Below are 26,291 nucleotides of genomic sequence, written 5' to 3' on the forward strand. Positions count from 1 at the left end.
AAATGGGTATGTTAGGCACATTTTTTTTTTTTTTAAGGGGCCAAGAGTTAGGCATATATTTTTTTAAAAAGGGGCCAAGAGTTAGGAGATAGGGGGGCAGGTTTAATTTTTCTTGGACCTAAATTGTAACTCAAGCCTATTGCATATATATATATATATATATAGGATATAGTTGTTGGTCTTTTCAAAATCTCAGGGGGGGAGGGGGGCAATGGCCCCCCAATGACAAACTGTAGCTCTGTCTCTGCCTAAAAGTATCTATTAGCATTTCCCAACTCAAATATATCAACATTAGTTTCTACACACAAGCGTTGTGTGTACTCAAAGGCTCTTCAATTTTTTTTTTTTTTTTGTAGGACAAAATTTTTCACCAAAATTCTAAGGGAGTGATGAATGTTTAAAGAGTAAATAAAAAAATATTTTTCTAAAAAAGGAGATGGTGTGAAGGTTGATAAAATTAGACTGATTTTTGTTTTCGAAATACTGAGAGAGAGAGAGAGAGAGAGGTGTTAACATTAAGGTTAAGTGGGTTACCAACAATTTTCTTTAAGAAAAAACTCTAGACAAGTGTTTATCTTAGGTATTGACATGTGTGCATTTTGTAAGAGTTGCTGCAACTTAGTTTGCAACAAATCCTTGCCCTATTGTAAAACCTAGGCCCACTTGAAAAAAAAAAAAAAAAAAAAAAATATATATATATATATATATAGACACACACTTAGTGAAATCTCAAGGGATTATGCAACATATGACACTGGTTGGAGCATCGCCATCTGGGTTGAATGCCTTAATTGCAAGGCCATTGACCCCACCTACCCCACTCCCTACAATCTTACAATGAGAAATATTATGTCCATAATATTCTCACAACACTTTCACAACAAATCCTAAGTAGAAAGTTGCGAGTGATTATATTGGCGGAAAAAAAAAGTAATTTTAGCATTCGATTCAAATTAGAACTAATAACAACTTACCATTTATGATTTGCTGTGAAAGTGTTGTGAAAACATTGTGGACATATCACTTCTCATCTTAAAATGTCTCTCCCTCTCTCTCTTGGCCGGCCATAGGGTTCCTTCTTTTCTTTTTCATTCTCACATAAACAGAAACACACACACACTCCTCCTTACTCTCTCTCTCTCTCTCTCTCTCTCTCTCTCACTCTCCCACCAGTGCACCACTCCATCATCACCTTCACCATCATTATTTTGGCAAGTTTTATTGGAAAAATCCATGGGAACCTCTAAAGCTTCTTATCTCTTTTATTTAAGGTAAAAACTCTTATTATAGGTAAAAACTCTTATTATTTTGGTGGATTTTCATATTGTGCTAAAGGTTCTTCTAATATAAACTTTTGAAGTGATACTCTTGTGATTAAGTATATGGGTTTTGATTTCGTGGACTTATGTGATGAGGGGTTTATAGTTTTTACAAATGAAGGCCATTTGAGTTTACTCATGGTGAAAATTTAGGGTTTTGGATTTCTAACATTAAATGATTGGTAAATCTAAATTTTATTTCTATTGAATTTATTTGGAGCTAGTGAAGAGTTTAGTTTGGCTTTGTTTTGATGGATATTGTGATATATCTTATGTCTTGGGTCTCTCTTGAATATGTTGTATATGGGAGCAACTTATAAGGTGTTGGGATTTTATTTTAAATGAGTTTATAGGATGAAATTCCAAATTTTTAAATATATAGGCTTGCCTAAAATAGTTGCTTAATTAGCACTTTCTATTTAATAGCTAGACAGAATTTCAAATTTGATACTTATCATGATAGGTTTGCTTGACATTATTTAGGTTCTAGTTGACCCCCTTTGGAGCTTTGGAAATAGACTTTTTGTGGATTGCAAGGTAAGTAGCTATTTAATGAAATTTTTGAAAATAGTCATATTGCATAAAACATTGTTTTTGGGTTATATACATTTTGAGAAATTTTTTAGGGAAACAATATTTTCCTAAAAAGTGTTGTATTGTAATATTAATGTATATGATTATTTTATAAAAAGTGCATCATGTTTTATATTGCATATGGGGAAGTGCATGAATTGTTGACATAGAAAATATAAGCATTGTTGATTATATCCTTTGATGATGTATTTCATGAAATTATTGCATTGTTGCAATTTTTAAAGATGTTTTTAACTTGACTAATGATGTTTGGGACATTGATAGGAAACTTTATTGACAAGTAATGATTTTGATTCTTGAAAACCATGAGAACTTTGTAACAATTTTGGTTATTTAAGGTTTTTTCAGAAACCAGATGGAATTGTGTTATGAAATTGAATATATTGACATGTGAGTTCTTTATGTTGATTCTCTTGTGCCGTAACATGTGTAATTACCCAGCCAAATGTCACATTCTACGTGACATTGGTATCTTGGCACCCTAGAAAGTAAACTAGTAAACCAAGCCAAACTAAATTATATCAATTTAATATATATTCTAAAGTAAATATTCATAAATATGTCTGAGTTAAAGTGAAACACTGAACACCAAGTTTTCATATGTCAGTTTTTACCTATTTTCTTTTTACATATATAATGGGAAAGATTTTGTGATTTACCATTTTATATATATAAGGGGGAAAAAGAGAAATATTATTTATTATCCCAATCACATCAAATAAAGAAATAAAGATATTTCAAAACATACCTAGCAAAAAAAAAAGGTGAACAGATTTCAAAAAAAGGATTCATAATTTCCAGAAATGAAAATTTATATCTTTAAATTTTTGATGAAACAGTAAGATATTTATTAAAAAGAAACAGGCCATATAGCAAAACAGACAGGCCAAACAGGGCCAAACTACAGAACAGGATAAAATGAGCCCAAAGTAGTCAATCAAACTATACAAGCCCAGACCACAACTCAAAGAAACAGAATCCTACAAAATTGAAAATTCAAGTCATGAAACATAGAGAAACAGAGCACTGCTTGGTTAACATCCTGATTCAATAATAGACTTAAGGATTGAACTGTTAAACCTTTAAATGAAATATCAAATACAGATCTTATTACCATTTTACACTCTCAAATACTAAAATGTTATCGTTCAAAATACTTATTGAGATGAATCAAAAACCAGGATTTACAATCTGTAATAAACTTCAGCAAAGAACAAATATTGTTCATTAAGTTCAAAATCACAATTGCTGCAGGATTTGTTGGGAAGTAGAGAGGACCGATCACCATTTTTTTTTGGGATCAATCAAAGTACACAACAGGCCAATACAGACCAAACACAGGAACAACAGGTAAAGAATCCAAACTAAACAACAGAGCTATTCAGCCCTGACACAGCAAAACAACTCCTGTACAGCCAAGCTTACTGATTGAAACAAAAAAGACAAACAAATGCCAATGACAAAGGCCATTACATCACTACAGAGCACCTACTGTAAACTAGAGCATTAGATGAGAAAGTCTTCTGGTCATCAATTACAGCAAACCATAGCATTCTACACTCCACTGTGAGGACCGTTCACCTTCTCTTTTGCAAACTTCCAAACAGTTTCTTCAGCCAATGTAACTAGATATGGTGAAACAATTTAGAAGCTATGTTTCACACGCTGATGACTATGTAAATGGGTAAACATTAATACTAAAAAACTTTGGTTCATGCTAAACATTCAAAGAGCCACTAAGTTGCTACTTGCTAGTAATCATTCATATGGCTTATTGGCTCATCGTCATCTGAAAGCTTCTGACACTTATTTTGGACAGTATCAACTTTCTCTGTTTTCGGATCAACATTTGTCATGGACTCAGTTCTATCATTTCATTAGCATGAGATTTGGAACATGCCTTTTGGGTACGATTCTTCCTTGATATTCCCTCCTTTCTCTTATAAAGCTTACACAAAATCCATTTATCAATCTGGAAGAACAAAAAATCAATAATAATTAGATCTACAACAGATGACAACAATGATGTTTGGGGTAAAAAATACAGAAATTCAAATAAGATTAAAAAAAAAAAAATCTACTTACCCTCTTGCCATTTTTAATTCTTGGATTTCTTTCTATAGAAGGATGAGTAATTCTATATTCTTTCATGATCCAATTTGTCTTGTCACCGCTTAGAGGATTTCCCCTATAGAAAACAAATTTCTTCTTATACCCAACTACAATTTCTTTGGATTTGATTTCCTTGTCATCTCCCATGGCCTTCCAATATCCATCACCAGATGCTAGAATTGGACGTTTTCCTTTTCGATACTGTTGTTTCCTTCGAGTAAAAAAGTACCATGCAGTTTCTCCATAATTGCTGTTGTTTTCTGTTAGATCATCCAGAATGTTAGATTTTACTTGGTTTTTTATATATGTAAAAAGAAGTTAGAAAAGCAAGCTTAAGAAATTGCTCATGAAACTTGTATGAAAAATCTTTTTTATACGCGACTTTAAGAGAAATTTAAAAAAGAGATGGTATACAACGAAGATTAAAGGAGGTTCCAACTTCCAAGCACGTATATAAATTAGTAAGTACATAATGTGGCAAGCCCATGATTCTTTCGTTCAGATTAATAAATAATTTAACACGGATACAATATGAGCAATTTTTGAAAAATTATAACATGAAACGACAAATATAACACGGGTATAGCATCCTAAATAAAGTGTCCGTCAATTCTAGTAAAACATACATGCAAGTAAACTAGTTACTACATAAAATGTCCTGTCATTGATTCTTTCTTTCTTTCAGAATGACAAGTATAGTATGGGTATAACACCCTAAATGAAATGTCTGTCCATCGTAGTAAAACATACATGCAAGTAAACTAGTTACTACATGAAATGTCTTGTCATTGATTCTTTCTTTCTTTCAGATTATAATTATAATTAGCAAAAGAAGCTAAAAACAATCAAAGAAAGTTAAAAACAAACCCAATAAAGCATACATGTATGTAAACTAAACTATACATAGTGACTACATAAGAAGAAGAAGAAGAAGAACCTGCAATCCTTTCTGGGGTGCAGCGATAGAGTAGTTCATCTTCATCATCCACAACCCGATTACAAGGCAAGGGTTGATCCAAGATTTTCTTGATCAAATAATGCACGATGAGGTCGTAGTCAGTGGGTCGAAACTTATACCCGAAGTTGCAGTTCTGCTGCTTCTGTGCTGGTTCCTCATCCTCCTCATCCTCATCATCCTCATCATCTTGCAGCTCCATCAGCAAATCATCGAGGAACTCTGCTAAATAATGTTGCTCTTCCGGATCTTCTTCTTCTTCTTTTTCTCGCTCTTCTTGGTCAGCTTCTTTGTCCTCATCATGATAAAATGAATTTGATGCATGCCCTTCTTGGTCTGCAGGTTCTTTTTCCTCATTATGATCATCATGATAAAATGGACTTGTTGCGTACGGAGGTGGTGGTGGTGGTGGTGGTGGCGGAGGTGGTGAATTATCGAAATCACCACTATTCTCGGGAGAAGAAAACATTGCCACAAAACGTAACTTTGAGATTATCAAAATGAGAAATCTGTGTACAGTACAATAAGAAGAGAAGATGAGCCTTTTCCTTTTATATACAAAGAAACAGAGTAAAGGGAAATTCCAAAGAGGCGGGAAAACTCTTAACTAACTAATTTTATAACCGATTTTGACAAATTCTGTTAACGGTGGTGGCGTCTTGGATGAGTATGAAACGGCATCGTTCTCTAGTTGAGCGAGCATTAACACGCGGGTGTGTGTGTGTGTGTCTCTATCTAAGATGGTGTGACGTCGTTTTGGGCTTGTATAAAATACTGTTGAGGCAACGACATCGTTTTGAGCATTTTGTTATTGACCGTTACTATTCTCTCTCGCTCAGATTCTCTCTCTTTTTTCTTATCTCACTAGACTAGAATAAATGGGGTCTAAATAAAAATCTCACTATATTAGGACGCCAATCATATAAAAGAAGTTTAGATATATTCATTAATTATGTTATTAAATTATTACCAATTATGTTTACTTTCACGTTAATTTGTAAGTATTTTGTAGTGAAATTATTGATAGTAACTAATTAGAGCATTTTCCCTTTTTTTTTTTTTTTAAAAAAAGACACATTTTCTATAATTGAATGTATAATAATGAATTAAACATTTCTCATACTACTGTTGTACAATAATATTTTAACTTGACTCAATGTCATTATATATAAGAATACAATTATCAAAATCAATATAGTTAGTTTGTTGACTTTTATGATTGTGAGTGATTGATTAGAATTGGTGGGTTCATGCAAATAGGAGTGGATAGAAAGTATCCATTAATAATAGCACAGAAGAATGCATAATTGGATGTGAGAATGAGCCTGTCCCTGTAATTAGTCTACATAATAAGCTAGGGAAAATAAAAATATAGTTGTTTCTTTTTCTAAAAATAGGAACAAGATCTAGAAAAAAAAAATTTAATGCCCCTTTTTGGCTTTTTAACAATTTAATATTGAAAAATGTTGCCTATGATATTGTTAACAGATGTGTTATATATATTTTGCTGAATGTAAAAAAAAAAAAAAGAAAAAAAAAAGAAACAAGAAGAAGAAGAAGAAGAAGAAGGAAATGTTTTCAGTGTGAACTCATTGATCCCACTCTTATGATAGAAAAGGTAATACCATGTGAACTATTGAGGCCTTGATGATACTATCGTTGTGGGCACAAGACATTCGTTGAAGTGCCACTACTTAACTCATGCCAAGCATCATGTGAAATGATAAGAGAATTCTCACCCGTAGTTATAAAAAGAATAAAAATGACTAGTTAAACTGTGAACCAAAAAATTATCCGGAATAGTTTGGCGTAAAATACCAAATATGCAATGATCCATTATCAAATTGGGTAAACTGACAGATTGCATGAATTAATCTTTTTAACTTGCAAATAAAACTTTTTTTTTTTTTTAAAAGTGTATTTACTAACCACTGAGGATTGAAAAGATAATCTGATAAAGATATAAAGTGATAAAGATTAAAGACTAAAGGACTAAACAGATAAAGTAAGAGTTAAGTCATGAGATGAGAGTTGAGATTAAAGAGACTAAAAGATAGTGATGAGACCAAAAGAAATAAAGAGATAGTGATAAAATTATAGATGTAGGTGATAAAGTGATGAACTTAAAAAGAAAATTGAGACAAAAATGGAAGAACTTTTGCACTAACAAAGTCAAAATTTGTCATACTAAAAAGTTGGAAAGCAATCCTACGGCCTACTCCAACATCTCACCAATGTAAAATCCCTAGGATTTAATGATTAAACTAAAATTTTATTTTGAATTTCTATGAGATACGTTGTTTCTATACTTTGGGACTATATAACTTGGTTATTGGATGATTTATGTGAATGATGTATTTTTTTTTTCTAACTTTATGTCATATGATGTAATTATTATTATTTATTAATATACCTAAATTGAGTGGTTTTATTTACTTTAGTTGCTTTTTATAATTATAAAATATATTATTTAATTAACTAATAAACCTACAATTTAACTAATGAATCACTAGTTGAACCAATGAACAAGTGAACCAATTCTTCAACCGGGTCAACTTCCGATATGGTTTTTATAACTAAACTCTTACCATCAAGTCACCCCCACGGTGGTATGCTAATTACAATAATGTAAAAGTGGTGACAAATTGGTGATAGCATATTGGTGGGCCAAAATGTTACATGCATTTGGTAGAAGCAAACAACTTAAGCAACAAGAAACATTAAAGGAACCTTAAAGGAAATGCTCGACAGAAACCATACATGTCCAAAATCCCAACAATCCGTTTGGTTTCATAATCCCATCGCTATGCATTATATCCACTTAACAAAAATAAAAAATAAAATGAAAACGACAAAGTGTGATCCTGTCTAACCTTGTGAATAGATATAGCTCGTAAGTCAGAAGTCATAACCATCTATGGCTTTCTACACAGCACAAGATCCAGGTTTTGAGAACCATCACTGGAGCTTCCTCCTACTTGTTGGTTGTTCTGAATCCTCACTCTAATCTACAACCATGATCAACCCAAGAAGGCTCGTCGCAATGGCAAAGAAGTGGTGAGGAATGGATGACTAATAAGCGTAAGAGGGTTTCATGTCCAAGAAATGATGTGGTTTTGCAATCTTCTGTGGTGAACAAAGGCAATTTTGTTGTATACACCAGAGATAATAAACGGTCTAGTACACAACACATTAGTGGTTAATAGATTGAAAAATCTTTTGAATAAACTTAGTGTCCAAAGGCTCCTTTCTTTTCTTCCTTCGTTATCAATCTTGTGAGACGTGTTTTGATGCTTGGACCTCAACCACCGGGGAATGGGTCAACCTCTTCTTTTCTGTGCATCCAAGTGGGCCTTTGCATCCATCCCCCCCAAAAAAAAAAATGGGCCCTTGCAAACAGTAGCTGAATTTATAGTTTGGCTTAACAGAACTAGCAGGTAACTAAGCTGCTCCCATGCTATTCCTTTATCCACACTAAAATGTATTGCATGATCAGAAACAAGATGCACAATATGGGTCAATCTCTTCTTAGTTCCATCTTATCTGTGCATCCAAGCGGGCCTTTACAAACAGGAGATGAATTTATAGTTTGAACTTTGAACTCTAACTCATAAACATCAAACACCGTGGAAAGGAAATCTTATTAACATTCTTGAATTGTAGCCTTGATTGCCACCATTCATACAGTATATTTAGTACAAAACCATTGAGTAGTTTATCAAACGCTTTCTTGAGTTACAGACAACTTGAACACAGCTTAAAGATAAAATGAATATACTACTCTGGAATGTGCTCATGCAGAGCCTCACCTTCTTCCAGCTTCTTTCGCATCTTGTGTTGCAAAGTAGCAGGAGCACAATCCAATGGTGTTTCTCCTGAAGAAGAAGCAGGCAGTTAGAATTGAAAACTAAGATTGGCTGCTAACAAAAATTTGTAACTAGCAGTATTCTTGGCTACATAATCATAATCATGATAATATCCACCCCCACATGGTGAAAAAGATGGAAAGGAACAAAGCAAAGGAGAGCATTCTGTTATAAGTTATAACAGAAAGTTACAGAATCATTATTATTATTATTTTTACACGAGATATGCACCTCATTCTGAAATGGCTGCACAAGGGACAAGCACCAATATGCAAGGTGAGCATGTAGGGTACAAGGTATATTTTTCTTGATATATGAACCCTTTTCTCTCTTCTTCCTCATTTTGGCAAATGTTTAGGAGAGGGTTTTATTGAAATGTACCAGACAAATTCAACAACACTGCCCTCCCAGATTGTTTTGACCCAGACAAATCCAAACACACTCAGAACTTTAAACACCTTTAAATCTTATCTGGCAGTTCTATAATTAGCTTCATTTCACAGATGTACAGAAACCGTTTCATCTGAACAAACCAGGCAATGCCTTCAATATCTTTAGTATGCACTTCCACTAGTCAGTAAGTCAAACAAATTTTGTAAGTTGACCAAGGATTAATTACCCTGTGCATTCTTGTAATCCATGCTTGCTCCAGATTCCATGAGGATGAAGACTATATCAGTTCGATTAAAGAGTGCTGCCTGCACCCAATAAATCCTGATGTTAGAATCAAACATCTTAAACAATGGCAATTTACTTATTTTATGTGTATGTGTATGTGTGTGTGTGTGTGAGAGAGAGAGAGAGAGAGAGAGATCAGTACCAAATGTAGCAAAGATAATCCTTGCTTATCGTGGTAATTTGCATCCACACCCTGCAAATGTGACAAAGCTTAAATCCATTTCAAATTTTAGCTCTGCATTAAAATGTTGAATACCTCACTCAGAAGTTTCTTGACTGCAGCAGTGTCACCATTCTTTATAGCTTCTCTTAAACCCTAACAAAAGCTCATGCTGAATAAGTAAGTAATCCACAGCAACAATATATATATATATATATATCCTTCTGCATAGTTGGACTTTAAATAGATGATCCAGAATACATACCTCCCCATTGGGTTCATAATCCATCTGAGGCTTATTCAAAGTATCGCTGGTTGCTTGACCAAGATTAAAAACAGAACTGCAAAACAACTACCAATTAATAACATAAAATTTAGGAGAGAACAATGGCAATGTGTTAAAAAATTACCAGTTTATCATCTACATATAATGAGAAACTGAGAAACATGATGGCTTCCTCAAAAGCATTTAGAAGTATCTAATATATAGATAAGAGAATAACAACTAAGTCTTAGTCCCATAAATATAAATAAGAGAAACAAATAATAAATACCTAACGGAGATGTGGTAAGTAGTTCTTGTACGATGGAACAGGCAATAGCAATATAGGAAAAGAATCAAAACATCCTCAATGCATATTGACATTTTTTTCCCTTATTTTAATTGTGATATCCAATTAGTCTTTCCAGCTCTAGCCAACTAGAAAGACATGCATGTTCCCACTAGAAGTTCACATTTTAATAAATTTGCATTAATTGAGGGTTGTAAAAATTTGGGAGAACTAAAGAGACAAGCTAAATAAAGGTTGTAAAGAGAAGATCCATTGATTGACAAAAAGGAAGAAAAACCATCATTCAGCACTTAAATTTAAACAAAATACATTTTGCAGAAAAAAAAAAAAAAAAAAAAATCATCATGTGACTGTATTAAAGAAAACAAGTCACTTGAAAACTAGAAAGGCATACACTGTATTAAGACATCGAGTTCCTAAAACTAGATTGAATAAATTGGACTTCCACTAGTGTCAAAGTCAAAACAGACATGCAGCAGGAACGGTTTTTATACCCTACAGAGATGGAAACCTTTTTTTTAATTTTTAAATAAGTTACACAAGTATGATTTTGGCATGAAAAATGGCACTGAAACCATTCTTTAAAGGGTTTGTATCCTGACCTGTATGCATGCTCAGTTGACAAAGACTCCTCAGTTCACACAGTCTTGAATAGCCATTTAAATGGGGAGGAACAAAGTTGGAATGTGAGGTTTCATAGATGCTTTGATGATGAGAAGATGAGATGGAGATTGAATGGGAGTGGTATCTTTGACATTCGCTCTTACCATGATGTTATCCGAGGTACCAATGTTAATTGCTTCCCTTGGAAGAGTGTCTGGACAGCTACTTGGGGGAAGATTCTTACCTATGATAATCTTATCAAGAGAGGTTTCTCTTAGTTGATTGTTGTTGTATGTGCCAATGGATCATTTGTTGTCCACTGTGATGAGGTATTTGTATTGTGGGAGGTAGCGTTAGGGATTCAATGGATGTTGCCAAGGAGGGTAGCAGACCTCTTGTATAAGTGGAGGAATTGGTTAGGGAAGCACTCGAGATATTTGGAACCTCGTTTCGTCGTGTTTGATGTGGATATTATAGAGGGAATGGAGCAGTTGCACTTATGGAGATACTGAAAGATTAAAGGCTCAGTTGGAATCTTTGTTGATTCTAACTATGTTTGATTGGTATCGTGCATGGGGACTTACACATAACAGTTCCATGTTAGATTTCAAATAATCACTTAATTGTTTTGCATAATTCTTTGTAATTGTTTTAGTTACTTTGTGTTTATCATTGTGACCATGAAAAAAATATACTCTTAATAAAAACCATTACTTATCAGAAAAGGTTACACATCCACACCATTAGTTTTGAACCCTCACCATCCCATTATAACGGGAGAAGGAAGTGTCAGTTGAGCTATAGCTCATTGGTGCTTCATAATTGAGACCTGAGTATCCAGAGCATACTAAACACCATCCAGCTGAGAGAACAATTAATATAAGAGTAAAATTTCTCTTCTGGTGCTACATGGAACCTCACCAAGGCAGTCCATTGGACCCACCCCCTGGGGGGTAAACCACGGATAAAGTTTCCTGAACTGAAATTAGGTTTCAAACAACTCACACCTGAATACTATAGTAGCAATTAGAAAGGTTCAAGTCCAAACTCTGAACTGCAGAGGACAACTGCTACTTCATATCTTAAACTATTTACAGAGAGCTCATGCATAAAACCAAAGTTTAAAAGCATCCAGTGTGTAAGGAAGAACAGAGATTGGATATTTAAACGTTAAGGCACATACCTCAACTTGTTATTAGATGTGGTGCCTTTATTTCTTGGAATAGGGTCCTGCTTCTTTGGTTTTGGGTTTGTCTGAGTGAAGGTTGAAGTATTTTCTCTCTGCCACAAAAGGGAATCAAATTTATGAGATGCAAGGACAACATAGGAGATTGCATTTGAAGATTAAAGAATTTATACCTGAAGAGGAAGTGCATCAGTGGAAGGGGCTGCTTCACAAATACATAGAGGCATTCCACACTTGCACTCTGGAATGACTGACACAGATTGATGCTCTGCAGTTGGTCCATCCTTCAAATCTACATCTGCATCTATGTCTAATTTAGAAACTTTATCTGTTACACGACCAATCCCATTTAAAGAAGCTTGTGGATCATCTTTCCCAGACCTGTGCCAAAATGAATGCCAAACTTAATTACATGCCTCTAGAAAATAAAACATAGAAGCTTTATGAGCTGTTATGCTGAGGCATATTCAAAGCATTAATCCCCTACATAAGGAAAAGACATAGGGAGCATGAAAATAATTTTATCTTGATTTAAGTTTAGAAGGAAATCGTATATTAACTATTACTTTTTCGGATTTCATTTTATGTCCTATTAGCTAATTATGTTATTAGTAGTTTAGTTAATTTCCTAGAGTGATGCTATTTTTTGTAATTCAATAATTGCGCTTTGACTGAAGTCAATTATTGAAAAAATAAATAATAGTACAGCAAAAAAACATTACCCTGGTACACAGGAAGTGTACAAGGGAAACAAAAAACTACCCAAAACTACATAAATCTAGAAAATCCAGCTAAGAAGGTATGGCAAGACCACTCAAAGCAGTCATCCAATCAAAAAAGGACAGAATGAAAATGTGCTTCAACACAAAGATAGAATACTCCTTCCCTTCAAAACTTCAGTTGTTCTGCTTCCTCCAATCCACATAATCCACTGTGGAATGGAACCCCAAACAGAAGCTGCTCTGTTGCCCAACACCTCCATGCCAACAAGCTAGCAACTGAAGCAATTGTTTGGGCATAACCCAAGAAATACCAAACAAACTAAACAAAAAAGACCACTAGTTAGAGGTATAGGAACATCAGAGGAGTAGGTGGTCCACTGATTCCCAATCATTCTTACACATGTAACCTGTTAATAACACAAATATTCCTCTTCCTCAAATTATCCAATGTGAGAATCTTCCCCTTTGCAGTTGTCCAAGTGAAAAAAAGCTACCTTAGAAGAAGCTTTCACCTTCCAAATGCCTATCCAAGTGAAGGAATGACTACCTCTACTCAACAGAGTTGTATAATACAACTTAACTTCAAAAGAACCTCTCTGGGCAACTAACCACAGCACTTTATCTTCCTCATTATGACCCACCTCAGTAGAGTAGAGGAGCAAAAAAAGATTCCAAGCTCTCCAATTCCCAATCTTATATCAGTCTAACAAAAAGCACATTCCAATGAGCAATTTCCATTTTGCCAACACAAATGCTCAGCCACAGATGCATCCTTATTCCTTACAATGCGATACAGAAGCTAAAACGCTTCCTTAAGAGGTAGTTCCCCACACCACACATCCCAAAAATGGATCAAAAAACCCCTTCCCACCTCAAATCTGATATTTTGAGAAAAAGTCTCCCAACCACGAACCACCTCTAATATACTTCCACAAAGAAATCACATGGGTTCCCCCCCCTTCTCCTCCCAAAAATCAAATCATACTTGTAAGCTATTACAATTCTCCACATAGCATTCATCTCCACAGCAAACCGCCATAACCACTTAGCCAATAATGCAGTGTTAAAATGAGTGAAACTCCAATACCCAGCCCCCTCCCCCTGGTAACAAAATGCCCCGCTGCAATTTTTCCAAATAGTGAGCCACACTACTGGAGATTGGGATTTAATGGAAATACGTTTATGATGAATAAATTTCTATTGGAATTTTTCCAATGTCTTGGTGTTGATTCCAGGCAACCCTTGGTACCTATACCTTGGTTTACTTTATATTTCTATCTTTTTTTTATGCTCAATTCCCTGAGATTTCTGCACTGCATATATGGGACTAGGCTATACACCATTGTATTTGAAGAAAGTTGTACCCCTAGACTAGGTTACATTATATCCTGAAGCACATTTCTCTTGAGATCAACATTTTGCAGAATGAGACATAAATTTCGGTGATAGAGGGGAATCCCATCGCTCCTGTTTTATGCTCCGATGAGACATAAATCCCACAAAAATGAGACACATTTCTCAACTTATCAAAAAAATCTCCAAAATTGAAGATACAAAATCTGCATGCTATAACCACTATATATTAACCTCTCCACTCCGACAGAAAACCTAGGATCAACATTTTGGCAAGCCCCAAATCAAAAGGATCCATATGCATATAACAGAGATAAGAGCGTATAGAACAAATCCTCTTGCACACACAGCATCCCCTTTAAAAATAAAATAATATGGCAACTGCTCTCATTATGAATCTATAGGAACAAGGATAACGTTACTATCCTTGTTGGTATACAATTGATCTCCATTAGGCCCACAAACACAACAGTAAAATCTGAATAACAGTCATACCCTAAGTAATTGCCCGCATAATAACCCAAAATCTTTGTGCTCAATCACCAGATCAAGAAAACTCCCATTGACAATAGATATTCATGAGGTGAACCTTAACTATGAATTCCACATTAGAGTTCTAGCAATCTTAACACTCTCCATGATACATCAGTAAGCTATATCTTAACTCAAACGAGTATAATTGACTAGAAAGTACATATTGGCAAAAAAATTAAAAAAGAAAACATAGAAGAAAAACTTGAAAGTAGTCATGTTGCAATGTGTTAGAATATTAATTAAATGATTGCATTCACAATTTTCTAAACGTTTAAGCATTTGGGACAATCGGTATTTTATCATAGTGAATTTGCTAACACAACACGTCACAACTTATGCCTCATTTTCCATTTAAACATATGGGATTCAATTTCCACCCAAATTTCATTAGCGAAAATCAATAATTCAGTGATTTACCGAGAGCGGTCATTAAAACATTCAGCGCAAACTCTAACAGGCGTGTAAATGCCAAATTGCGGTAACGCCTGCATTTGTTCAAAACAACAGTCAATCAATCTGCTATCGGTTAAATTTCTCCTTAAAACAATAACACTATAAGCACAGAACAAAACACTAAAAAAAAAAAAAAAAAAAAATCATACCAATTGATCTGATGAATGTTCATGACACAACGTCCTCCCACAACATCGGCAGTGATGCTGTCAAATGATATTTAAAACATAATTAGCATAGACAAAGACAATTGGTCAATATGTTGATCTTTTTTCTTCTTTTTTTTTTTTTTTTTGAGATATTTTCAACTTATAACATCCACTCTCGATAATAGCTCTTTATCATCAAATCAAGACACCAATCGGTTTTTGACCCCAAATCTCTTTTTTAACTATAAGAGACTTTACCAGTTGAGCTAAATGAATCATTTTATCCATCTAGTTCCCCATTTTCTCTTATTACATAGACGACATGGAACCTCACCAAGACAGGGCCCCTTGATCCCACCCGTGGAGAGAATACAACCGATACATCGTGTATTGGTTGTATTCTCTCCATGGAAACTCCTAATGGGGATCAAACCCGGGACGTCTGAAGCTACAACTCATCCCAACCCTCCATCCACTAAATAATTATTAGAGACTTTACCAATTGAGCTAAATGAATCATTTTATCTATGTAATTCCCCATTTTCTCTTATTATATAGACGACATGGAACCTCACCAAGACAAGGCCCTTTAATCCCACCGTGAGGAGAATACAACCGATACGCGACCTATCGGTTGTATTCTCCCCATGGAAACTCCTAATGGGGATCAAACTCGAGACGTCTGGGTCTACAACTCATCCCAAGCAATTTGTCTATTTAATATTTTTGCAACAAATATTTTTATTACTTCTCATTTGGACCAGATCACTTTTTATCTACTATTACCAATTTGTATTTGTTGTAAAAATATTATGAACTAAATAATTACTGTGCAAAAAAAGTAAATTCCTAATTCTAAATAGGATTAGAGATCGATGAATATTATAATAATGGATTACATGAATCGCATGTAAAATCAAAATCACAAAAATCTAATAAAAAAGGGATTTGGATTTACCCTTCGCCGGAAAGTGTTGAAGCTGCATTTGCAGACGTCGCAGCGCGCTGCTTCCTGGAAAGGGGGAGGCTCCAATGACATAATAGCAATACTGTTGAGATAGAAATCTTTGATTTCTTGATATTATTCTTAGTTCGAATTCCTAACCGATCTTTGTTTCGAATTGTTTCAGAGATTCACCTCCAACCTCATTTGTTGTCCTTCTCCTCAAAGCTTGAAAGCGATCCTTAAGTACTCGGTAATTCTTAAGTACCCTCAGTATTTTCGAGGACGAGCAAATTCCAACTGTCTGATTAAGAAAGAAAAAGTGGAAAATAAAAGTTACTAGGCGCACTCCTTTGTATAAAGTATACTTTTTACTCTAAAATTTAAGGGTTTTATTTATTTATTCATTTATTTTAAGGATATGTATGGTAGAAAGAATTTTGGTTTTTGTTTTTAACAATTTTCAAAAAATTGAATTGAAACTAAATAATTTTTACATCATAAGTAATATGTAGATTTTTAAAATACTGAAGAAAAAAAATGATTAGGAGATCATATCTATTTTTGAGTTTTTAAAATTTTTTTTATAAAAAGCAATATGTAGATTTTTTTTTTTTTTGGATAATGATAAAGGAATAAAACTCATGTACTTTTTTTTAATGATAAGTTTCAAATTTGAAGTGTGAGAATTTTTTTTGTGATAAAGATAAGCGGCTTAATTTAAGAAACATCTCATTTTTTAAAATCTTGTTTTGAATTGGAAAAATAGAAAACAATAAATTCAAGGGTAGTACGCAATATTTTTTGGTTTCAAAAAAAAAATTGTATTTAAATTTTGCTACCAAGCAAGTCCTTAAGTTTCCAAATTTTTATTTTTTCCCATCTCCATTATCCATTTCCGTTTCAGTTTAGTAATCTAGGCATTTTGCATTAGGTATGCTAAAATAACATAAAGCCCTAAAATATAGTTAATGAAGCCCAAAAATCATCGGATTATAAATTAGTTATACAAGATCGGATTTTGCTACAAATCGTGAATTGAGTCTTAGTAGATAGTGGTTATTATGTGTGAAGAAAAATAAACGATTAAAAAAAAATAAGGATTGACATTTTAGATGTAAAAATAAAGAAAATTAGATAATTAGATGTATATATTTTGAAAATTTGTTAGCTAAAAATAGAAAAAGTTGGTTTTTATTTTTAAATAGACAATGACTTTTGCATAAGTTGATCTAAATGCTCTAACAAACAAACAAACAAAAATATAGTGATGTGTGGGCTATATTTATCTTACACAAAAGATAAAACTATTAATAGAACTAGTATGTAACCTATGCAAATGCATCAGTGCATTTAAAATTAAACACAATTTTTATTATAAAAATATAAATAATTTGCCAAATTATTTTTATGAAAATAGCATGTAACACATGGATACATTTAAAATTAAACACAATTTTTATCATAAAAATATAAATAATTAGTCAATTTTTTTAAAGTAAACGTAATTAGTGACATTTAAAATTCTTACCTACATTTAATACTACTTTTAATCATTTTTTTCTCTAATTTTTAATAAGATAGAATGTGTGGTGATCTTTATTGTGTGGTAATTTTTATTGAGTATATGTGATTAGTTTTTTTTTTTTTTTTTAATTTTATAGTTCATTAATATTAGATTTTTAGTATTTTATACTCATTAACTCACTTGACACAAAGATTAAAAAACTTAAATGGACACATGACATGCATAATTATGATGTGGTCTCCACATAAATTTAAACACATGGTGCAAAACTGGATTCTAATTTAACTTTCTCTGAGTTTTGCTTATTAATATAAACTAGTGTATAATCCGAGCATATACACGGTACAATTAAAAAAACAATTACAACTACACACATATATAGATTCAAATTATACTCTTTTTCTCTTTATTTTTTTATTTTAATTTCTTTTGGATATACACATGAGTTTACTCTTTTATTATTATTATTATTATTATTATATTGGGTTTTGATGATTTATTTATATTACACTCTTCATTTTTTTGCATCTCATTAACTCACCTAGAACAAAAATTATAAAACTTAAATATGACATGTAGCGCAAAATTAGACAACAATTGGAATTCAATTTAAAACATAATTTGATTTTCTTTCAACTTTACCCATGCTCATGCATGAGAATGATGAATTGTATTGGTGCTATTGTTGTTAACTTAAGTTATAAAACATATAGATTATAAATTCGACCAAAACATTTAGAGGTACTAAAATAGTTTTTTCTTGCAATTTTCATGGTATTGCTTATGCCAAGTTTTTCATTACACTGCTATTATATATATATAATTTTGAAAATCACTATTGGATACAACATATACAATATCAATTCATAGTCATTGTTTGTGAAATTTTACTAAATACAACACAAAAATAAAAGAATACATTGATCCAATAGTATCTTCTAAATTAAATGGGAATAGGTGCATGAGATCGTTCAACTCAATTACAATTTGTTATGTTCAAGATCCTGGGATACAAAATACCTAAATAGAAATAGTATAAAAAAAATGCTCATTAGTTCAGATAAAAAATAACACTAAAAATGGAAAACTAACAAAACCAAAATTTAATTTTGAATCTAATTAAATAATCTCTAAGTATTGAATATATATATGATTATTGTGGGGCCAGGGAGCTTACGATCCAGCCCACGCTCTATCCAGGCTCAGAGCCCGTGCCGAGGAGATCGCGTGTCGAGGACGAATGATCAAAGGCCGAGGTGTCAAGGGGAACAGCTGAGGATGACCCTATCCTCGGCACTCCAGGACTTCAATGGGAGGAGCAAAGTCACGATGAAGGCTATCCCCAAACAGTCCCCTGAAGGGAATATGAGTGGAATGGGGCCCACGTGGAGGTACGGTGCAAAATTGGTTCAAGGAAAATACGTCCCATCCGCATTAAATGCACCTGTCAGCATCCTAATCATGTTAAATGAGAAAAGACGCTTGGACGGTGTAACTTCGATCATCGCAACTAACAAAAAGTAAGAGGGGACAGTTGATGGGACGGGTACAGAAGTAAGCACCTGCCTAACCAACAAGTGGAGGGCTAAGATCAACCAAGAAGGACCATATAATGTACAAGTTAGTGCACCAAGGAAGGGGCTGGGAAAAATGGCCAAAAACCAGAGCCTCCCAGCCCGCCTCCTGGAGAAAGACTCCTAGGGCGCACACACTTTAATTATGTATGAACACCACGAAAAACCCACCGTTTGGTGACCAAGGCCTAGCCTTTCAAACCCACACTCTACAAATGATATTGTTTGGGCCTTTTTACGTGCGAACCCAATACTGTTACGGGTTGTTACGAATCGCGTCCTTACAATTGGCACCGTCTGTGGGAAAGGCTTGTGTGTTGGCATAGACGGTAGATCGAGACAATTCTCTTATCATTTCTAACAGCCGGTTATTATGTTCTGGCATAGAATTCCACTAAGGGCTATGATTCTTGACTAGGGGCTACGCTCTGTAGCGTCGATCGCATGGATGGTTCTAGGGGCTTGGTCGAGGAGCCAATCCCCCTAAAGCCAAGGCCCCATATCAAAATCAAGTTTTGGACAGAACCAAGGTCTTGCATGGTCCTCGGACTCAAACCTATAGGGAAACCAACTACTTAGATGAGAAAACTGAGTTTTGGACAGAACCAAGGTATTGCATGGTCCTCGGACTCAAACCTATAGGGAAACCAATTACTTAGATGAGAAAACTAAGTTTTGGACAGAACCAAGGTCTTGCATGGTCCTCGGACTCAAACCTATGGGGAAACCAACTACTTAGATGAGAAAACTGAGTTTTGGACAGAACCAAGATCTTGCATGGTCCTCAGACTCAAACCTATGGGGAAACCAACTACTTAGATGAGAAAACTGAGTTTTGGACAAAACCAAGGTATTGCATGGTCCTCGGACTCAAACCTATGGGGAAACCAACTACTTAGATGAGAAAACTGAGTTTTGGACAGAACCAAGGTATTGCATGGTCCTCGGACTCAAACCTATGGGGAAACCAACTACTTATCAAAATCAAGTTTTGGACAGAACCAGGGTATTGTATGGTCCTCGGACTCAAACCTATGGGGAAACCAACTACTTATCAAAATCAAGTTTTGGACAAAACCAGGGTATTGTATGGTCCTCGAACTCAAACCTATGGTAAGTTTTGGACAGAACCAAGGTATTGCATGGTCCTCGGACTCAAACCTATGGGGAAACCAACTACTTTAAAGAAACCTAGGCACTAAGCAGGACTTAGCGATTACACGTGACATCTAAAATGATGCCTATATCTTCGTTGAATGAGGGTTAGAAATGAGTCCGAGGCTCTGCGGGTGCAGGTAAGCTAGAGTTTTGAAACATGATGTTAAATGTATCGCATGCACAAATATTCATACGTGTTAAGATAAATTAGTTCAGAATTCATAAACAATAGTAAGTATCGACAAGGGCAACTAACAAGTAACCAAAAGGAAAAAGGAAGAAAAAGATTTCATATATACATGTTCAACAGGTTCAAACTACTACTAGATTACAAAGTTTTCAAAATGAAAAAGAAACAAGTTAAATCGTTAAACTAAAAACAAATATGGAGCCTAGTCAGGGTTTCTATTTCTTTAGTTTTGCGTCGGCCACATCCTGGGAAGGCGGAACGGAATCAACTTTGATGCCCTGGAGGATAGTCCCTTCAGTGGAAGGCTGAACAGAGTCAGTATCGGTACTCTTGGGGACCACAGCAAGGGGAATTACCTGTAGGGACTGGGCAAGTGTGGCTGGCTCCTCAGCATTAGGCATCTGAGTGCCAACCACGGGCTTAATAACCTCTTTAGGTGCCTCAGGATCCGTATGTTGAGATATTTCTATCACATCCTGAAGTTCTCCCTCTTTGAGCGTCTTGCCAGGAGAGCCGCCGACCTGTAAGTCTTCCGACTGAGTGACCCCTTCCTCGGGTTGGTCACCCATAGCCACGGAGCTGGAGGAGGTGGCCTCACGGATGGCTGTAGGGTAGAATATATTCTCCGCTTTCCACAAGTCGGATGAAGCATTCACCCCAGCTCGCTTCAATGCCTCCTCCCAAACCTGGGAGCAATAAAGCCGGCATACCCCACGAATCTGGGCTTTGAGGATGGCTTGGGTTTCGGCTACCCCTGCATTATAATCATCATCCTCGGCCGTTTCCTTGGCAACCTCAGCCTCATTTCTGGCAAACTCGGCCTCCTGCTTGACCCTTACGGTTTTGTCACGGGCATACTCCGCCACACCTTTGTCATGCTCTGCTGCGGCCAGTTTTTTACTTAACTCTTTGATCAGCTCTTTAGCTATTTGCAATTGATCCTCGGCTTCTAATAGACGTTTTGTTTGGTCCTCGGCCTGTTTTTGGGCGCTAGTCAAGCCCGCCAAGGCGCTATCCCTTTCACGGATAGCAACTGTTAGGTCAGCCTTGGCCTTGGCGAGTTCATCCTCAGAGGCTTGGAGAGTCTTCGCGGCCATTATGCGCTTGGTGCGTTCATTCTCGGCCGCCTTACTTTTATTATTCACCTCTTCCTCCATCCTGTAAGTGGCCTGGAGAGCCTGGCAAGGGAGATAAATGCATAGTTAGTGACAAACCAGGAGCGAGAATTAATAAAGTTTTAGGTTTCAAGAAACCTTAGCATGCCTAAGTACCTCTTAGTACTGAGGAAGACCTCCTACATCCTCATTTTCCTCAGACCATCCATGTCAGTAGGGAGTAGCATAGTTCTCCCTAGTGCGTCCGCAACGTAGCCACCCTCGCCATCTCCAAGGTCCCTCATGGATGCAGTTTCCAGCAGTGGACCCCCGTGAAGCATGGGGGTAGGAAGCCAGGCACTTGGCAAGGACTGAGCCTCGATCCCCTTTCCCTTGCCTTGAGAGGATTGGACTTCAGTCTCTTTACCCTTGCTTTGGTGCCCAATCTTCAGTTGTTTTGTACGCGGAACCTCCTCCTTCTCTTTAGAAGGTTGGGATTTTCCCCCGTCCATGGTCTCCTTGCACTTGGGGCTCCTCTTTCTTTTTGAATCAGTGCCTTCCGGCCGAGGAGGTAGAGATGGTTGTGAGGAAGCAAGAAGTTTGGGGCGGGGGGATTGTGGCTGTGACTTGGCGGAAGATGACCTAGTCTGGACAATCTAGGGCTGAGGTGGTGGAGAAGGAGCCTTAGGTTGTGGCATTCCCTGCGTATCCTTCCCAGGTTGACCCTCGAGGAGTTCGAGTAGGGGGGTCGGGGGCTTTCTCTTGAGTCCCATCTCGGCATGAGAAGAAGTGCCTACTGACGACAATTCCGCCTCGGACAAGGACGGGTCACCTATATTACCAGAAGGATCCTCGGATTGGTGGGCTAGGTCAAATACCCCAAAACCTTCCTCGGGCCGGTCTAGCTCGCCTTCGTCCTCTGCTACTTGATGAGACGAAGAGGGGCCCACCGGTGGGATGTTCTCTGGGACAGATGGTTCCTGGGAGATTAAAAATCCTGTCTCGACCACGGTAATTTTTGGAAGCCAAGGACGGCGGGCACTGATCACGTGCCTTGCGTCCGCAAATGACTTCTGAACAGGAGGGTACCCTAGTATTTTGTGAGCTGCTCGGACTTGACTATCTCCGTCATTTACAAAAACTACTGCTTGCAAGACAGTCTCCAAGTCCGCTTGGTTGACTAAGTGAAAATGCCGTTGGTAGGCGTGTGGATCTACAAAAAGACAAACACGTATGCATGGTTAGTTACCGAACAACATTAGATTAGAATGGCGTAAAGGGTCATCGCCCTTCCATTCCCAGTACCCCACCTGGTTCTCCTTCTACTATGGGGCACGGATCGCCATCGTGCCATTCACCAGAGACGATAAGGAAATCCTTGTTCAATCCCTTGTTGGAGTCAGGGAGGCACTGGATTAATCGAACCCTTTCGTCCCTCGACTTCATGTAATAGGTTTTCCCCTTCAATTTTTGGAGGTTATAGCACCAGTTCACATCATGGTGGGTCAGTTTTAACCCCATCTTCTCGTTTAAAGCGTCCACGCAACCCAGAATCCTAAAAACGTTGCCGGCGCACTAGGTGGGGGCTAATCGGAAATGTCTGAGGTAACCCTTCGTCACCGGCCCTATAGGGATTCTCATACCCCCCTCTACAAAGGCAAGGACGGGAATTACTACCGCGCCCGTTTCCCTCTTATAGTGCCACTCCCCCATCTTACAATGTCTTAGACTTACGTTGGGAGGAATCCTGTAATCGACGATGAACTTATTCATCGCCTCTTTAGTATCGACTAACTTCCTCAGTCTCAATTTAGCCATCTCTATGATTTACCAAACAAACCCAACCTGCGACGAGAGAAGAACAGGAACCAAAGAAAAATAAACCCAGAAAAGAAAAAGCACGAGTTAATAGAGGTAGAGAACTTACATAAAAAGAAGAAAGACGCTTCGGACAGGCTTTTTGTGCTGGAGATAGATTTGAGTTTGGGCGAAAGTTCAGATGAACCCAGAATATACGCGCTAGAACTCTTAAGTGCAAAACTGAAGAAACAGAATCGTTCCAAAAAATCTTTTATACTTTCTAGGGTAACTGCACACATTTTCCCGCCCATAAAGACCAAGGGATCACCACCGTTCGATCTTTATCATGCCGTAGAACATGGGAAACACAAAGCCGTCCGTATTTAATGAGGCCACGTTTCGCCTTCGAAGGGCTCTAGGAACGTGTCTCGGGCAGATGAAAAGTCTCGGGAACCGATAGGTGACAAGGATTGACGGACATTGGCAGGTATCTGATGTCATCAAAACCCTCCTATCCGTCTGAGGAATCGGATAGCAGGATTTTTGAGGGGCTATTGTGGGGCTAGGGAGCTTACGATCCGGCCCACGCTCTATCTAGGCTCAGGGCCCGTGCCGAGGAGATCGCGTGCCGAGGACGAATGATCAAAGGCCGAGGTGTCAAGGGGAACAGCTGAGGATGACCCTATCCTCGGCACTCCAGGACTTCAATGGGAGGAGCAAAGTCACGATGAAGGCTATCCCCAAACAGTCCCCTGAAGGGGATATGAGTGGAATGGGGCTCACATGGAGGTTCGGTGTAAAATTGGTTCAAGGAAAATACGTCCCATCCGCATTAAATGCACCCGTCAGCATCCTGATCATGTTAAATGAGAAAAGACGCTTGGATGGTGTAACTTCGATCATCGCAACTAACAGAAAGTAAGAGAGGATAGTTGATGGGACGGGTACAGAAGTAAGCACCTGCCTGACTAACAAGTGGAGGGCTAAGATCAACCAAGAAGGACCATATAATGTAAAAGTTAGTGCACCAAGGAAGGGGCTGGGAAAAATGGCCAAAAGCTAGAGCCTCCCAGCCCGTCTCCTAGAGAAAGACTCCTAGAGCGCACACACTTTAATTATGTATGAACACCACGAAAAACCCACCGTTTGGTGACCAAGGCCTAGCCTTTCAAACCCACGCTCTACAAATGATATTGTTTGAGCCTTTTTACGTGCGAACCCAATACTGTTACGGGTTGTTACGAATCGTGTCCTTACAATTATATTTTTTATGGTTTATGTATATTGAACTCCTCATTTTCTATATTGAATTAACTCACTTGGCACAAAAATTATTATAAAAAAAAAAAAAAAAAAAAAAAAAAAAAAAAAATTAGATGAGAAGTGCAAAATTAAACTCTAATTGAATTCCAATTTTTAGACTGAATTAATCACAAAAATTTAAAAACTTAGATTATATGGGACACATGACGCAAAATTAAACTCTAATTGAATTCCAATTTGAAATTTAATTGGATTTTCTTTTAGCTTTACCTATTAATATATATATATACACACACTATTAATAATAGGATTCTCCTATTTCGTCTTCAATTTTTTGCGTACCAAAATATCCTCATACAAATTCTGAAATAACATACCATTTTTTTTTTAATTTTTTCCTATAAAAAAGAGAAAAATGTTAAAACAATAATACTATCTTATGTACAAAAGGGAAAAAAAACCGTTATTCTTACCACCCATTTATATTCAAAAGTCTGATTCCTATATGCATTTGCGATCTATTTGAATTCAAATACTTCAATTATCTTTATAAAAAAAAAAAACAAAATTACTTCTTCCAAAAAAAACCCACTACCTTTGGTAAAAACTACTCATTTTTATTCCGAAATTTCTATTTTTTTTTTAATTCTTTAAAACATTCCAAAATTTTTGTTATCCAAATTTTATACAGTTAAAATAAATCTCTATCCATATCTCTATCCATCCACGCTAATGTATATCATCTTTCTTTTGTTCAAATCTCAAATTTTTTATTTTTTATTTTTACTTATTACAATTTTTATCCCAATCAATAAATTCAAATGTCCCATTGGCTTTCAACTTCTTACGGTTCTCTATCTTATTTTTAAACATTATTCCACATTACCTTACCTCTTTTTTTTTTTTTTTTTTTTTTTTAATAAAAAAACACACGGTTATTATATATCACTTTTAAGCATTATAACACTAAACCAAATAAACAAATAAATAAAAAAGAGTAATATTGCACGCGTAAAGTGTGTGTGTATATAGATTGGATAAAAAGTGATATCTCTTTAATAAAATTTAAAAAAAAAAACTTAAAAATGAAATAAAATATGAATGGCTAATATAAAAAATAAAAAAATAAAAAAGTCCTAAGTTTTAAGGGAAGAAGGCCGTAAGTGTACTTCAATAAAGAAACAAAAAATATAAACAAAATAAAAGTCTCTCTCTCTTTAATTTTTTTTAAAAATGTCCTCTTAAGTCTTAACTATAACTTCCCTAACATATCCATTTAATAACGTTTAAGTGTCATATCATAAACGCAATTGGAGACAAATCACAATTACCCTAAACTTAGAAGAGTGATTTGCTCAATGATGAATCAAATTTAGGGTAAATTAAACCAAGCTTTGTTGAAATTTCATGACAATTACCCCTAAATGTTTCACAAAATGACACAAAGCAATGGATGTGTACTTGCCTTTGACTTCCCTAATGATA

The 26,291-nt window shown here is 35.9% G+C and overlaps 2 protein-coding genes across 2 annotated transcripts; both read right to left on the reverse strand.

Annotated features, from left to right (window-relative positions):
• Positions 1 to 3,065: 3,065 nt before the first annotated feature.
• Positions 3,066 to 5,504, reverse strand: LOC115966251 (NAC transcription factor 32-like). The gene is made up of 3 exons (XM_031085504.1): positions 4,963 to 5,504; positions 3,999 to 4,285; positions 3,066 to 3,885 (listed from the first exon to the last, which is right to left on the reverse strand). The coding sequence occupies exons 1-3, from the start codon at positions 5,447 to 5,449 to the stop codon at positions 3,766 to 3,768; spliced, it is 894 nt and encodes a 297-aa protein (XP_030941364.1). The 5' UTR covers positions 5,450 to 5,504; the 3' UTR covers positions 3,066 to 3,765.
• Positions 5,505 to 8,591: 3,087 nt separating this feature from the next.
• Positions 8,592 to 16,477, reverse strand: LOC115969586 (ankyrin repeat domain-containing protein 54). The gene is made up of 10 exons (XM_031089262.1): positions 16,215 to 16,477; positions 15,257 to 15,313; positions 15,072 to 15,139; positions 12,219 to 12,426; positions 12,043 to 12,140; positions 9,950 to 10,025; positions 9,781 to 9,840; positions 9,667 to 9,717; positions 9,466 to 9,544; positions 8,592 to 8,855 (listed from the first exon to the last, which is right to left on the reverse strand). Exons 1-10 carry the CDS (start codon positions 16,293 to 16,295, stop codon positions 8,758 to 8,760), a joined length of 876 nt encoding a protein of 291 aa, XP_030945122.1. The 5' UTR covers positions 16,296 to 16,477; the 3' UTR covers positions 8,592 to 8,757.
• Between the last annotated feature and the right edge of the window lie 9,814 nt (positions 16,478 to 26,291).

The sequence above is a fragment of the Quercus lobata genome, chromosome 11 (genome assembly GCF_001633185.2).
Source record: "Quercus lobata isolate SW786 chromosome 11, ValleyOak3.0 Primary Assembly, whole genome shotgun sequence".
NCBI classification, from domain to species: domain Eukaryota; kingdom Viridiplantae; phylum Streptophyta; class Magnoliopsida; order Fagales; family Fagaceae; genus Quercus; species Quercus lobata.

Excerpts from the sequence above, each read along its gene's own strand:
- LOC115966251 (XM_031085504.1), bottom strand. The coding sequence starts at position 5,449 with ATGTTTTCTTCTCCCGAGAATAGTGGTGATTTCGATAATTCACCACCT. Across the intron at positions 4,286-4,962 it reads CACCCCAGAAAGGATTGCAG|AAAACAACAGCAATTATGGA; the intron begins GTTCTTCTTCTT and ends ATGATCTAACAG. Across the intron at positions 3,886-3,998 it reads GAATTAAAAATGGCAAGAGG|ATTGATAAATGGATTTTGTG; the intron begins GTAAGTAGATTT and ends TTGTTCTTCCAG.
- LOC115969586 (XM_031089262.1), bottom strand. The coding sequence starts at position 16,295 with ATGTCATTGGAGCCTCCCCCTTTCCAGGAAGCAGCGCGCTGCGACGTC. Across the intron at positions 12,427-15,071 it reads TGTTTTAATGACCGCTCTCG|GTCTGGGAAAGATGATCCAC; the intron begins GTAAATCACTGA and ends ATTTTGGCACAG. Across the intron at positions 9,718-9,780 it reads TCAAGAAACTTCTGAGTGAG|GGTGTGGATGCAAATTACCA; the intron begins GTATTCAACATT and ends TCACATTTGCAG.